At 42.9% G+C, this 14,550-nt stretch overlaps 1 protein-coding gene across 1 annotated transcript; it reads left to right on the top strand.

Annotated features, from left to right (window-relative positions):
• Positions 1-1,908: 1,908 nt before the first annotated feature.
• On the top strand, positions 1,909-12,639 carry LOC105900214 (voltage-dependent calcium channel gamma-4 subunit). Its single transcript, XM_012827475.3, has 4 exons — positions 1,909-2,817; positions 6,733-6,816; positions 9,207-9,347; positions 10,667-12,639. Exons 1-4 carry the CDS (start codon positions 2,601-2,603, stop codon positions 11,251-11,253), a joined length of 1,029 nt encoding a protein of 342 aa, XP_012682929.2. The 5' UTR covers positions 1,909-2,600; the 3' UTR covers positions 11,254-12,639.
• The last annotated feature ends 1,911 nt before the right edge of the window (positions 12,640-14,550 follow it).

Consider the following 14,550-nt stretch of genomic DNA (forward strand, 5'->3'; position numbering starts at 1 on the left):
ATGGTGTGTGCTGTGCTGTGCTGTGCAGCGTGTAAGTGCAGATGTAATGACAAAGACCTACTGAACGCACAGCTGAGTCACGGTGGGAAAAAAAAAAAAAAAAAATTCCTTTGAGTTCTGAAGTGCCATCAGATCCTCGGCACACTTTCACACAGCTTGTATCAAAGCAGTTATTAAAAGCTACTTTGGAGCAAGATGAACCAACATGGGAGTGTGAGATATTCAAAAGGACCCTTTTCCCTTTAATCATGGCTGCCGATGCACACCTCCCAAAACAACTGATTAAGCCCAAGGGATGCGATGCGCTGCCTTTGATCGGCAATGCTCAACACAAACGAAGACATGACTTCTGATGAACAACATTGATCCCCACCCCCCTTTGGGAATTCACCAAAGAAAACACAAGTTTCTCCTCGGCAGGATCCATCCGAGTTCTGACGCCAGGTAGAGATTCAGTGGGACTTGACACTTAACATTTAATGTGTTGTTGAGATAACCTGCTACAGTACACAAGCGTGTACACCAGATATATCATTGACATTATATATATCAGATATGTCATATACCATTATACGTATATATCAGATATATAATAAACCATTATATACTGTATATCAGATATATCATATACTATTATATATATCAGATTTATCATATACCATTTCTGGGACACATTCCCTTCAGGGAGGATGTTCCCCCAGCCCTTTAATATCTTTGTCCATAGCCTTGGTTTGAAGCCAGCAGCCTTTGCACAGGTTTGTTTCTTTCAGCTAGCTCCCCACCTAGGGACCAGATCGCTCTTTCTTGTCTTCCTGCGATCTCTATCACGCGTCGGTGTTGAAGCACCGTCTAGACGGCGCCTATCTGCCTCCCACATCAAGGATCCACAGTAGCCTGTGCTCTTCCCTTTCCCATCTCTCTTTCTCTTCAGTCCTTCAGTCTCATGAATGGGTCCTCCCCTGGCACTCTGGGAAATAGAGTCTTCACCAGCTGGTGTTTGGCCTTTGACTAATATCTTCACCTGGGTAATTATTGATGATTCCTTTCCATTTTTCTTCCTTTCCATTTTTTATTGATTGCATTGGCCAATATTTCACACCGTCTTCCACTGATAGAGTTTCTTCATTTAAATACATGGCGAGCTGCCAGTCAAACTCATTACATTAGGATGTCTAAAATCCAGGTATCCGGCAGGTATGATTGGATAAAAAGATTTGAACTGAAACACGCCATAATATTGATTCTGTGCGACAGCTTTGCTTCAAAGTCTCTTTTTGCTTCTCTCTCTTTTTTCCTTCTATACTTCCTTTCATCCTCTATCTCGGGCTGTCTAGCACAGACTCGCAATACATACAAAAACACACACACCCTCTCTTTCTCTCCCAGAAAGTCAATAACCACACACACATACGCTTTCTCTTTCTCTCCCTCTCTCTCTCACATACACACACTTCCCACTCCTAACTAATTGTTTACACAATTGCCATTTGACAAACGACAATCCAAGCATATATATGGAAACCAATCATCAATCAGATTCCGAGGCCACCTTCCAATCTAACGCACCCTCCCACCCCTAAATCCAGAGAAACCTCCCCACAGATGAGACCCTTAAAAAAGGGTCTTCCGGCCCACTCCGCACTAACCACCCTCCACCCCTCCACTCCTCCACTCCACCCTCGCCCACCCCGCCTTGAAGTGGTCTCACAGAAGCCACGGAAGTGATTCACTGGTGCCGGGAGACAGGGGGCCGTTGTGAAAGGGATGGGATCCCGCACCGGGGCCAAACACAGCGGGCTCTGTCCCTCCGTGGAAGAAAGGCGCGCGGCAGGGAGAGAGCCCAGTCACACTGCTGCATCTACAAGCCAAGCAGGCACCGAGCTTCTTCAAGTCACCCTGCCTAGACCAGCCCCACAGCCACGATAGTTACTGTTTGAAGAAAAGTAGAGTGAGGTGCCCCTTAGACTGAATCACCTACTCCACTCTAAATGGTTTGCAGCGGAATGGGCAAAACTATGGATCCGTGAATCAAAATAAGCAGTTGAAGCAGTAGTCAGTATCTCTGTAACTTTTTTAAATCATTATTGATGATAGTGGAATCATACATCGTACGAGTTGTTTGTATGTTCAGATGCTGTAACGGTTCATATTGCTTCAACGATACAGTGATGACCAATAAAGACTCTGATTGGCTCCTAGATCAGAAGGTGTGGTTAGAGGAAGGGACGTTGCATCGTTATGTGAATCAATTCATTTGAGTTTGAGAGTTCTTAAGAGGAATCGTGGCATTCAAAAAAGGGGATCATATGATTTATGGTTTTTTAAAGGCTGTAACAGGAGAACATTATGAATAATGGAAGGATTGGCTGAATTTACACAGACAAGGTCTCTGTGTTGTTTAATGAACTAAGAAAAAAGTGCTCCTGAAGTTGATCAGCAAGGCGCGCCCGGAGAGCCCCGAGTCTGAAAAATGCCGAAAACTGAAAGATACAGAGATGAAAGTAAAGTTCTGAGTGGAAGGGTGAATTCAACTGGAATTGTCTGATGACGCGTTTTATTATTACCATTGAGTAAGCTGACCGGGATTAGTATGAAGCGACATGGCGCGGTGTGACCGTGGGATTCAACTGCTGCTGACCACCTTTGGAGCGTTCGTTGCCTTTAGTTTGATGACAGTTGCCATTGGCACGGACTACTGGCTGTACTCCCGTGCGTATATCTGTAACGCCACGAACATCTCCGCGGACGAAACTCAAATTAGGAAAACTAAAGGCGACCTCACGCACTCTGGTCTCTGGAGAATATGTTGTATTGAAGGTAAAACTGTTTGCTTTCTCCACATTTCAGTTATCAAACTTTTGTTTGGGAACAAAAAAGCGATTTGTATTGTATCATACGCCGCAAAACTATACTCCTCTCAGCAGTGACTTTGAATAGAGCTATTTTACCTGATAGTTCTCTACTTAACTCGAAATAAGTAGAGGCGATGCTGTTTCTCCTCCATGCCAAAGCGCTGGGGGATCAGAGAACCAGAGAAAAGCTATTCCGGTCACTGGGGGAAAACGTCTTTGCCAAACGCATGTTAAATAATGAAGTTACAAATTTATCTGAAGGACATTTCACAATTTAAATCTTGGATAAAAGCTGTATAAAGTAACTTGTTGGTTACCTGTTTGTAGTTTCGTGTATAAATGAAGGCTATAAAGGATGGAATAACTTATTTTGTAACTATGATTTTTTTTTGTCAGTCTATTTATTTTGATATCTCTTCTGCCTAAGCGCTTAAGTTCTGACGTGTGTGACCAGGGAGAGGCACCCTGGATGCGCAAAAGCGCCACTAGATAGTTGATGCTGTTGCCTGGCAACTGTATCTAACATTGCCATGGCAACATGGATGAAGCTCATAAATGGGACAATTCTGTGTTTTGCTTTTCAAATATATAAATGTGAATATTTGTGAAGTCATGGTAAAAAAGCACTTTGCTCATGATTTCAGTCACAGAAGTGTTTGTAAGGGCTGGGTCGTGTCAATGAGGTTAGGAAACATAAACTGCCCCTATAAGGCAATATAACCTTGTTTGCTAAAATGTAAAGCTAGATCAATCTGCAAGACGATGCAACCCCTGATCTATGTAAATATGGGGTACTGGGATGATTGAAACTACACCAATAGTGAGAATAAATCATAGTTAAGAGTTCATAGTTAAGATTAGACGGTCTGTGTGCATAAGTGAACATGTTCAGAAAGAAATGAGATTTTGGTTTTCTTTGAACTCACTGTGGGTTATGATAACCGACTCCTATTTGTTCTACACAGATATTGCTTGTATTGTGTATACAATCTTTCTTATTTCTCTGATATTCTAGTTGTTAAGCTGTAACAGACCTGGTGTGTGTAATTGAGGTTTAGGACCGTGAGGTTGGCAGATTAGTATAATACTGTATTCCTGTGGAGTCACATGGTGCCATAGCAACAGAAGGCATGGTCTTGACCTGCCATTTAGATCCATGATGTGAGTGCCTGACCTCCAACCTCAGTCTGATGGGCCTGAGGCAAGAGAAACATAAACTGACAACACTGTTAGGAAGCTAAAATATCTGTTTTTGATGAAAGATATTCATTTAAACTGTTATTTTTGTATTAGATCTTTGTGGGCATAACAACACTTCTAAAAGCCCCCCACCCCCCCCTAAATTTAAGATCACTAATTATATCAAATCATAACTACCATGATCATGGAATTCTACCAACCGTGATCACAACATTATAACTATTTGGCAGACAACACAGGAAAGGATGGAGACACCCCAGCACGTGCGCGAGTATATCGCACCTGGCTTAATCTCGGCGCGGCGGGGCTTTGAATAGCGACTTGGCAGCCGCCGCCGCCGCCTCCCCTCCTCCCCACAGACAGGGCTGTGTCTTTGAAACATTCAGCCAGTGAAGCCTCCATCCGCTGCTCCCCGGAGGCATGCCAGGAAACGAAATGAAGAGATCGCAAGACAGGCGAGACATATCATTTTCAAGCAACTATAACACATTGAATAAAAGTTAATAGATACATTTTATGATACACTCTTCTAGTCAATGGTCAAGTTATTATAGTTAAATATTATATTTGATCAATTTAGTATACTACCAATTTAGTATACTACCACCCTTATTAATATTCTTTTGAAATAGACCAAGTAGCACATGGTCCATCCTATGTCTTTGTCTCAGTTGGTATTATTGCTCCAGCGCATATCCCAGCCAGTGGGCCAGACTTCCTCCTCTAATGCACTCACCCAGTCCAGTCCACCCACTCTCTCAGCACAGCTGCACTGATTGACAGATGAGGGCTTGTTTTGGACGCTGCACGAGCAGCCTTCGTCTTCACAGTGCATCAGAGCACTAAGGGCTAGACATGTTCAATGAGCACTCATGGACACTAACAAAGCAGCACGACTGTTTTCAGTCTGATGCTTATTAGCTCTGCTCAGAGACGTGGGTTAGGTGTAGAGGGGGTTCTGTGTCATTTACATTTGAATACATCAATCAGATCAGAGTTGAAGTAGTGTGTTAGGTAGAGATGACAAAGACCCTTCATGAGGAAAAGTAATTTACCTTATTAATGGATAGCTAGTGTCAATGGTGGTTCTTTTGGATGCTTACTATGACTACTGCATGTCGCTTAGCTTTTAAGTTATAGGACCAGAGTCTGTAAGCGGTTTCGCCAGTGGAGTCAACCAGGGCCGGGGGTTAAAGTTCTGTTCAGAAGATGGTTGGTGGTTGAACATGTGATTGGGTGACTTGGCTCACGGTAGCCAAGGAGAAGATGTGCTGACTCACCAGAGACTCAGCGTGCAGGGTTTTACTATGAAACTACGACCATCATCATAACATATGGCATGATAGATAGACATCCTCTTCACAGGTCAGTTGGGGGTCAAAGGAACTGTGCCTGTTGTGTTTACCAGCAGCTAGATGGACAGAGCACACTATCAGTCAGACTTTTGTCCGTTAGTATCTCCTTTGCCTGAATTACTATTATGACAAAGCCTGTTGTATACGTCAGGATTTGCTTTATCAAAAATCACGTTTCAGGTTTCGTTATTAAACCTTTTTTATTAATTCAGAGTGGCTGTCCTGCTTATTGAAATGTGTATGAGTTGAGGCCTTTCTGTTCTTACCTTCAGCATATCTGAGGTCTTAACTGTGGTTTGGATATGAGGATATAAGCAGGCAGGTTTGGGCACATTTAATAAATGATTTGCATGAGATAGTGTCAGTCAAGGATATTAAAGAAACAAAAAAAAGTCGGCACCAGTGCGGTGGTGGAGTTACATCTTTTTTAGTCATTGTTTCATGCTCTCCGATGTTTGGGTGGGTGGGTGTTCTTTTAAAGGCTCCCTTAGAATCAGTGGAGAGTGCTTTGAAGTGTCTGAGACTGCTCTCCACAAATCACTATTGTATGACTTATTCCTCCCCATACCACAGGAGACAACAGGACAGAGAGAGAGAGAGAGAGAGAGAGAGAGAGAGAGAGAGAGAAGATGTTCTTATTATGTTAGAGGACATTTAGAGAAAACTCTGTTGATTATTCAGTGGTTCCATTATACTTATTTAATCAAACACAGATTTCACAAAACATATCACCCTGTCTATTTTTGATCTCGTGTATGTGTGAAATTGCACACACAAATCTGTCTGTAGTTACAATCAAACCAGCATTTGACATGCAAATGGTTATGTATTTATGTATTCTAGCTATGCATATGGGATGTGCTGAATACAGATACAGGCTCAGAAGTACTCTATAACAACCCAGTTGTCAGTGCATGTGGTCTGGGGATGCTGGGCTTTGTCGCAGTCATTGCTAGTTGCAGTTAGAGGCACATGCCACAAGCAGGAAAACGCCCCCCATCTAATGAGAGTGCTTCATTTCACACAAATGCTCAGTGACCAATTACTCTTGTCATTGTTAAAGGTCATCGATCCTGCAATGTAACATGGGATATCCTTGTGGATTGTTTTTTTTCTCTCTGAGGAGCACACATAGGGCCATTCTGGGGTTAAATAACTGAGCCAAGATGGAGCCCCTGCTGATTGCTTAAGTGGCCTTCCTCAGTGTTCAGTGTTCATTTTACGTCACACTTGTTATTTGGTGAGGTTTGTGTGTCTGACCCATATATAAGTCTGCACTACCACGAGACAGTGTTCCGCGACTTATTGAACTTCTTTTGCCGTAGGTATGTACAGAGGAAGCTGTTTTCGGATCAACAATTTCCCCGATGAGAATGACTACGACACGGACAACTCGGAGTACATTTTACGTGAGTGCCACAGATTCACTGCTGTTTGACCAGAGTACACATAAGAGCAGACACACACACAGGGTTTCTCCAACGCACCCCATCGTCATAATCATTGGCACAGTTATGTCATTATTAAATCAGGCCTGAAAAATATGAGTTCATGGTTCAGTACATAAATGAAAAATATTGATCGTCTGCATCCAGCAGAATGAAAGGCCGACAGCACAGTAGCCAAAATCCTTTAGGGCCTCAGAAGAATGCCACTTGGCTTCAATCAATTATTCTAATTTTGTATGTCATTTCTCATTTAAGCGTCCTCTATTTGTATGATATGATGTTTTTAGTTCATGTTCCCTCATGTAGAAGGCCCACACGATGTCTGTGATGTTGACCAAATCCATCATTTGAATGAATGTTGAGAAGCATCAGTATTGAACCACTCACAGTTAGTTAAATGTAGAACACTCTTGAGTTCTGACCATCCATGCTGAGAACAGCATTTCTGAGTGCTTATCTGCAAGCTGAATTGGAAGCCGATCCAAAGAAAAACAACAGCAATCCTTATCTGTCCACAGTTAAGACTTACTGCTTCTTCCCTATAGCAAAAGAGGAATAAAACATAAACGTAGTGATTAAGCAATCTATGTTTGGTGGCCGAGCTTTCTTTTAAATATGTAGGCATATAGTTTGTTTACCTTGTTAACAGTGATGTGTAATCTAAGTATTAGGACTCAATCTGAATTTTCAGTTAATTTTCTCTGAGAATGTAATCTTTTTCCAGCTTCTCCTGTGAACGAACTAGCCTCAAGACATTTGAGTTAATTTTGTATCAAGATTAACTGAAAAGAAACCACTGAACAGTACATGCAGTTAATTAAAGAACTATTTGACATTGTTATTAAAGCCACATCATGACATTTGAGAATGTATAGTCTTGTTTTTTCTCTTTTCCTATTTCAGTCACTCACACAATTAGCTTTTCAAATCAGCCCCATTTGAACAGCTTGAGGCAAAAATGTGCTCCATTTTACACCATGCTGACTTATCAATTAATGTCATAGTTATAGTAAGGGTATTTAGCAGACGCTTTTACAGAAACATGAGATAAAAACAAAGGGAAAATTAAGTAACAATCATAATGAAATGAAATTCATGAAACAATATTCTTCCTTATCATTTTAAAGTAAAACCATCAATTATTACAACAACAACAATAATAATAACAACAACAACAACAACAAACAAATAAATAAACTCATTAGGCAAATGCAGTTTAAAAAGGTGAAACAGACAGCATTAGGTAGGCCATTCCACCACTGAGGTACCACAAACTAAAAGAGTCTTGACTGCGATCTCTTGCTGCTGAGAGAAGGACAAGACCGCAGACGCCCATCAGAGGAGCGTAATGGTCAAGAGGGGGAATAGAGCTGAATCATGCCATTTAAATAGGCTGGTGCCAATCCTGTGGCTGTCCTATAGGCAAGAGTGAGGGATTTGAATGTAATTCTAGCAGCCACAGGGAGCCAGTGAAGGGTGACCAGCAGAGGAGTTCCATGTGCCCCCTTTGGCTGACCATAATGATGCCATACAGACTGAGTGCAGTATAATGTAGTATAATCCACAATGTTGTTTTAACAAGACAAATATGTCATTTCATATAGAGTATTTTGTCAGTTATCTCATGACACAAATGAGTAAATACAGTGACATTTGAAACAGGACCACATTAGTTCCACTCAGAATGAAGTTTTCAGAGTGTCTCAGCTGCTCAGCTGAAACCATACTTCATCACCGGTAAAAGTGTTGGACAATTTATGGCAGCAATAAAACGATGAGATCACAGCTACACAGAGTCAGTATGGAGAGTAGAGTAGAGTAGATGACATCACTGAACACTATGTGGGGAGGAGCTCTGAACATGATGCAACCAATCATCCCCTCCCCTGTGTGGATCACTGGTTTGACCAACTGGCTCAGCGGGGCTTCACACCTTTTCAGCAATGTACTGAAGAGTTCAAAGGAATGAAGTGAGATGTCCTAACATGCTGTCCCACTCTTCAGTCTAATGTGAGGCAGTGTTATCAGGAGGCCTGAATGGAGGTTACCGATCAGTGAACTCCATCACGTACTCTAACAGGAGTTAGTTTAGCCAAATGTGGTTGTCACAGAAACCCTTAGACTTCAGCATAAACCAACTGATTTTTGTCTTGTTTGTCTCTCTTTTTTTGTTAAAACACATTTGCCCGTGTATTACCATGTCATACATAGCCACACAGCACTATGGTATAAAACTATTTAGAGAAAAAATACTTTTCAGCGCTATAGTGGATTATTCATATGCCAAGAACGTAGTTGAAATAATGACACGTCTATCGTTGATCGGTTCCGTCTCTCTCCCCATGTTGTAGGTGTGGTCCGAGCCTCCAGTCTGTTTCCGATCCTGAGCGCCATCTTGCTGCTACTGGGCGGTCTGTGTGCGGCGGTCGGACGCATCTACAGCGGCAAGAACAACATTCTGCTCAGCGCAGGGATCCTGTTTGTGGCAGCAGGTAAGACACGTGGGAAACCATGACTCATCCATGGCCTTTTAAAAAGGAGTACATCTCTTGTTTACTCACACACACACACACACACACACACACACACACACACACACACACACACACACACACACACACACACACACACACACACACACACACACACACATACACACTGATATAAACACAGCACACACACACACACACACACACATACACACTGATATAAACATAGCACACACACACACAGCACACACACACACACACACACACACACACACACACACACACACTGATATAAACACAGCACACACACACACACACACACACACACACATACACACTGATATAAAACAGCACACACACACACACACACACACACACACACACACATACAAACACACACACACATACAAACACACACACACACACACACACACACACACACACACACACACACACACATACACACTGATATAAACACAGCACACACACACACACACACATACACACTGATATAAACATAGCACACACACACACAGCACACACACACACACACACACACACACACACACTGATATAAACACAGCACACACACACACACACACACACACACACACACACATACACACTGATATAAAACAGCACACACACACACACACACACACACACACACACATACAAACACACACACACATACAAACACACACACACACACACACACACACACACACATACACACTGATATAAACACAGCACACACACACACACACACATACACACTGATATAAACATAGCACACACACACACAGCACACACACACACACACACACACACACACACACACACACACACACACACACTGGTATAAACACAGCACACAGGGGCAGGGTTAGTCATGGTATCAAGTTCAAAGCCAAAGGCAGTTCAGTAATTCAAGAAGCCTCTCTTCTTTCAAAACTGTAGTAAATCCATGGTTAAAAACAGTTAAAAATATATTGAAGATTCAGCACTACATTTTTAGAAACTAATTTCAGCACACTGACTTCATCCAGGTTCCTAAAAAACTGTGCTAGAATAACCCTCTCATAATAGTATTTCCTTATTCAAACCAGCTTTCAACAGGCTGTGGTGAGGAACAGTTCTGTATAGAAACTGATCTGAATTGTAAATTCACATTCAAGTGTTTCACATGATGACTCACATGATGAGCATTAAACATGATTCTTAGTTCCTTCATTAAAGTCCCCTATCATGGCGCTGGAGGGAATTGGAACGATTGGCATTCCATAAGGTAACAACATTTTGACGTTTCCTCCCCCCTCTAGGTCTGAGCAACATCATCGGCATCATTGTTTACATCTCCAGTAACGTCGGTGACCCTGGCGACAAGAAGGACGAGGACAAGAAGAACTACTACGGCTACGGCTGGTCCTTCTACTCGGGGGCGCTCTCTTTCATCGTGGCCGAGGCCATCGGCGTGATCGCCGTCAACATGTACATCGACAAGAACAAGGAGGCTCACATGAAGGCGCGCCGCGACCGCCACAAGTGCCCGATGTCCTCTTCGGCCCGGCCGTCCTGCTCGTCGTCCTCGCCGTACACGCGCATCCCCAGCTATCGCTACCGCCGGCGACGTTCGCGCTCCAGCTCTCACTCGACCGAACCGTCTCGCGACGCCTCGCCCGTGGGCCTCAAGATGGCCGGCGCCGGCGCTGCCTCGGCCTCCTCGCCGCTCCCGCTGGCCGACATCTCCATGTACACGCTGGGCCGGGAGCGCCTGATGCAGGGGGCCACGGGGGCCACGGGGCCCTACAGCCCCCAGAGAGACCCGCCCGGCTTCCTGCAGGTGCACAACTGTTTCCCCAAAGACATGCTCAAGGACACCCTCAACCGCCGGACAACCCCTGTGTGAGAGGGACGAGGGCCTTGAAGATGACTCCTCAAAGAGACGGTCCCTGCTGTACTGGATGATGACATCTTTGGGGGGTTGTACTGTCAAGGGGTGTGGATAATCTAAAAAAAGCACAAAACACGATAGACAGAATATTGATCATATCAGGCAGACCCAAATGTCGCCAATAGATTAATACATTTGTAGCATCAGACAGGGAGCATGCGGGTGGAATGGTTTGCTCTATAGAAGTCGCCAGAAGTAGCAATATTTTGTTTTCGTTATGCATCTGAAGATTGAACAGTGAAACCAAGTGTTTTCAGCAAGTTTAGCTAAAGATGTCATTGTGTTTCGTAGTGCGGGACAGCGTTGTCTTTGTGTTTTCAAGAACGTTTTAGCGACTGTACTAACATTGCAAGGAAACCGGTGCTAACATACTTGTTGTATCAGAATTCCAGGATAACCCCCCCCCCCTTATAGTTGCATTGGACTGATCCATGTGGCCATCTGGGATTTTGTTACTGACTGAACATAGCCATTTGTACAACTTGCTTTGAACCACTGCCATATATATCCTTATAGGTGTTTACAACCCTTCTTAAAGCTATGAAGTTGTATTGGTTGGAGCTAGTGAATGATACTGTGATTCTTACTCTGTGCATGGAACATTCCAAACACTGAAGATATAAAATGATCTTTATTTGCTCAGGGATGTTGATGATCACTGCTTGACTAAAAAGGGAACCATTTTGATCTTAAGGTCTATATACATCTATGTGTTGTGAAGGACCCCACGTGCTGTGTGTCTGCTGTGTTTCTTTCACCCGATAATCTAATCCACAAAGTGTTTGAAAGGAAGGGAATTACTGTTGTCATCTTTCTTTCTTTTATCAATCTCTCCATCCCAGCTATTGTAAACAGCAACTGTCCCCTTTCTTTTTCTTGCATCCGTCACTTTGACGTCCCACAGCTTAGACATTCAGAAGTACTTCCAGTTTGAAACTGGTTCTAGGGTGGCCTTCCGTGCGCCCCCACTCTGAACCCTGGTCTCGATCGCCACACTCAACGCCAGTGGGGTCCTCTCTCTAACGAAGCCAGACAGCTTGCTTCTTACACCCGCCGCGCTTATTCTCACAGGACAGGGCAAACATGAGCAGTTCCGTGGGATGCTAAAAGGATCGACATTCACACACTTCAGTGACAAGTTTGGGCCCACCCACACTCCAAAATGTTTCTGTCCCGATGACTTGGAGCCAGGGAAAGGCTGGGACAATGATGCCTCGGCTGGAACTGAGAGGCAAACATCCTCTGTTTGGCCTGCTGTGTTAAATTCATGTTATTTCATAACGGGTATCCTCCCAATGGATCCTGACTACTCCACATCTCTCTTTAATGTAAACAAGAACAAGAGCCTCAGCATGTGTGCTTTATGTGTATGTGTGTGTGTGTGTGTGTGTCTCCGTGTGTGTGTGTGTCTCCGTGTGTGTGTGTGTCTCTGTGTGTGTGTGTGTCTCCGTGTGTGTGTGTGTGTGTCTCCGTGTGTGTGTGTGTGTGTCTGCGTGTGATTCAGCTCTTTAAAGGGCATGAATGAGTCATGATCTGTCATGTGGACTGGGCCCTTTCTTTGGAGTAATGGCCTCTTTTTGGCAGGGAACACTGACCTAAATCATTTCTTCCTGCAACCGGGGCACCTGCCAAGTACTGATGTGTCTCTTTAGTCCTGCTGTGTGGCGCTTTACCAACATGTTCTGTCCTCTGCTCCTGCCCATCCCTTCATTTAACCAGATGTAAGTGAGTCATTGGCTTTGGGGATCATAAATCATGGATTTTTTTAATAAATTGCAGTTGACACTGAGAGGTGTTAGAATATCAGTATGAACTGTGTGTTAGTTCTCTAAAACATTGTTACATTATATGACCTGAAATCCCCAAATAACTACCAGGGGGTTTTGACAGAGTTTGGCCATGCTAGATGTTACTGTGCAAGGGACCAACTTGAATTGATCTTAATGATTTATTTTGTATTTTGTCTGTTTTATGTAATTTTTCAAAGAGGTTGGGACAATTTCAAACTGGTTGGGTATAATTGAACATACACTGTGATCCGGATGTAGTGCTGCATTTTAGTTTTGTGTTTGTCTGCAGTGCACTTAAGGAGATTGGAAGCCTGTTGTCTCCATGTCAACATTCTGGTTTGAGACATTCCTTTTTTCTCTGTGTGTTTGCAAATCACAACACAAGCAGAGCATGCTGTCTGAGCTCACACCCTTTTGGTATTAAGCTAATTATTATTTGAAAAGTCTTTTCTTGTAAAACAGCGGCAGTGGAGCCAGAAATGAGAGCTTACATGCAATAGATTACATCGTTCATGGTTATTATTTTGCATGGTCTCTCATTTTTAAGTGAAGAATTGGCATGCTATGGGGAGAATCATGCTTCCTTTTTCATTACTGATTACAGTTATGACGGCCACAAAATAAATCCTATAATTTGCCTCAGACTGTCAGACGGTTTGTGTTTGTAAAATTAATTGTCGTGATATTCACCCAGACCACAATCTTTTTTTCTTGTACATAATCTATATAGTGGATTTCACATGACATTCTGAATCATTTCTTTTCAAAACAGTATAAAGGTTCTATAAAGGGATTTTTGAAGCAAAAAAAAAAAGATAAAATGTCAACACCTGTATCACGATTTGTTACTCAAAAAGAGCTGATGTTTTATTCAAATATACTTCATGTAAATAAAAGCAGAATTCTAACATGTACTCCGGACCCTGTCAGAGCGATGTGCTGTAGATATACTTTATATGTACCTGGAGCTGTGTGTGGTGGCATCTATGCTAATCTGTAATATAACTCACTAACAGGCTTGTAACGGTCCGTATCAGCCTCAGATGATTTCTCTGCTGTCTGTCATGTTTTTCATTGACCTGGCTTCACGACTGTCGTCAGCTGTCCCAGTTTGACATTCACGTTAATAAATGAGGTGCCTGTCGGTCCTACTATCCCTCTTCCTGAAGAGCAGTGTTGGTTCTGTGTTTTGAAACGCGATGCTGTATCTGAATGTGTTCAGGATTTCCTCCTTTTTTTTTACCAGCCTGAATGGTTAGGAATTATTATTGTTCTCCATTGATGAGTTTCTTTAAAATGCAGGGCTCTAAATTGGTGGCAGAGAACAGACAGTAATGCCCTGAAATAATCAACTCAAGGTTGGTTTGTTAATGCTAAGATTCACAAATTGTATCCCGCTTTGGAAGTGTGTCTGTAATGAGGGTATATGTGCAACCATAGCATGAACTCCTAACCAGAAAAC

Source organism: Clupea harengus, chromosome 26, assembly GCF_900700415.2.
Source record: "Clupea harengus chromosome 26, Ch_v2.0.2, whole genome shotgun sequence".
Taxonomy (NCBI): domain Eukaryota; kingdom Metazoa; phylum Chordata; class Actinopteri; order Clupeiformes; family Clupeidae; genus Clupea; species Clupea harengus.

What these genes read in the sequence shown, in the direction of transcription:
- LOC105900214 (XM_012827475.3), top strand. Translation starts at nt 2,601, where the DNA reads ATGGCGCGGTGTGACCGTGGGATTCAACTGCTGCTGACCACCTTTGGA. An exon ending in GAGAATATGTTGTATTGAAG is followed by an intron (nt 2,818 to 6,732) that starts GTAAAACTGTTT and finishes CTTTTGCCGTAG; the next exon opens with GTATGTACAGAGGAAGCTGT. An exon ending in CAACTCGGAGTACATTTTAC is followed by an intron (nt 6,817 to 9,206) that starts GTGAGTGCCACA and finishes CCCATGTTGTAG; the next exon opens with GTGTGGTCCGAGCCTCCAGT.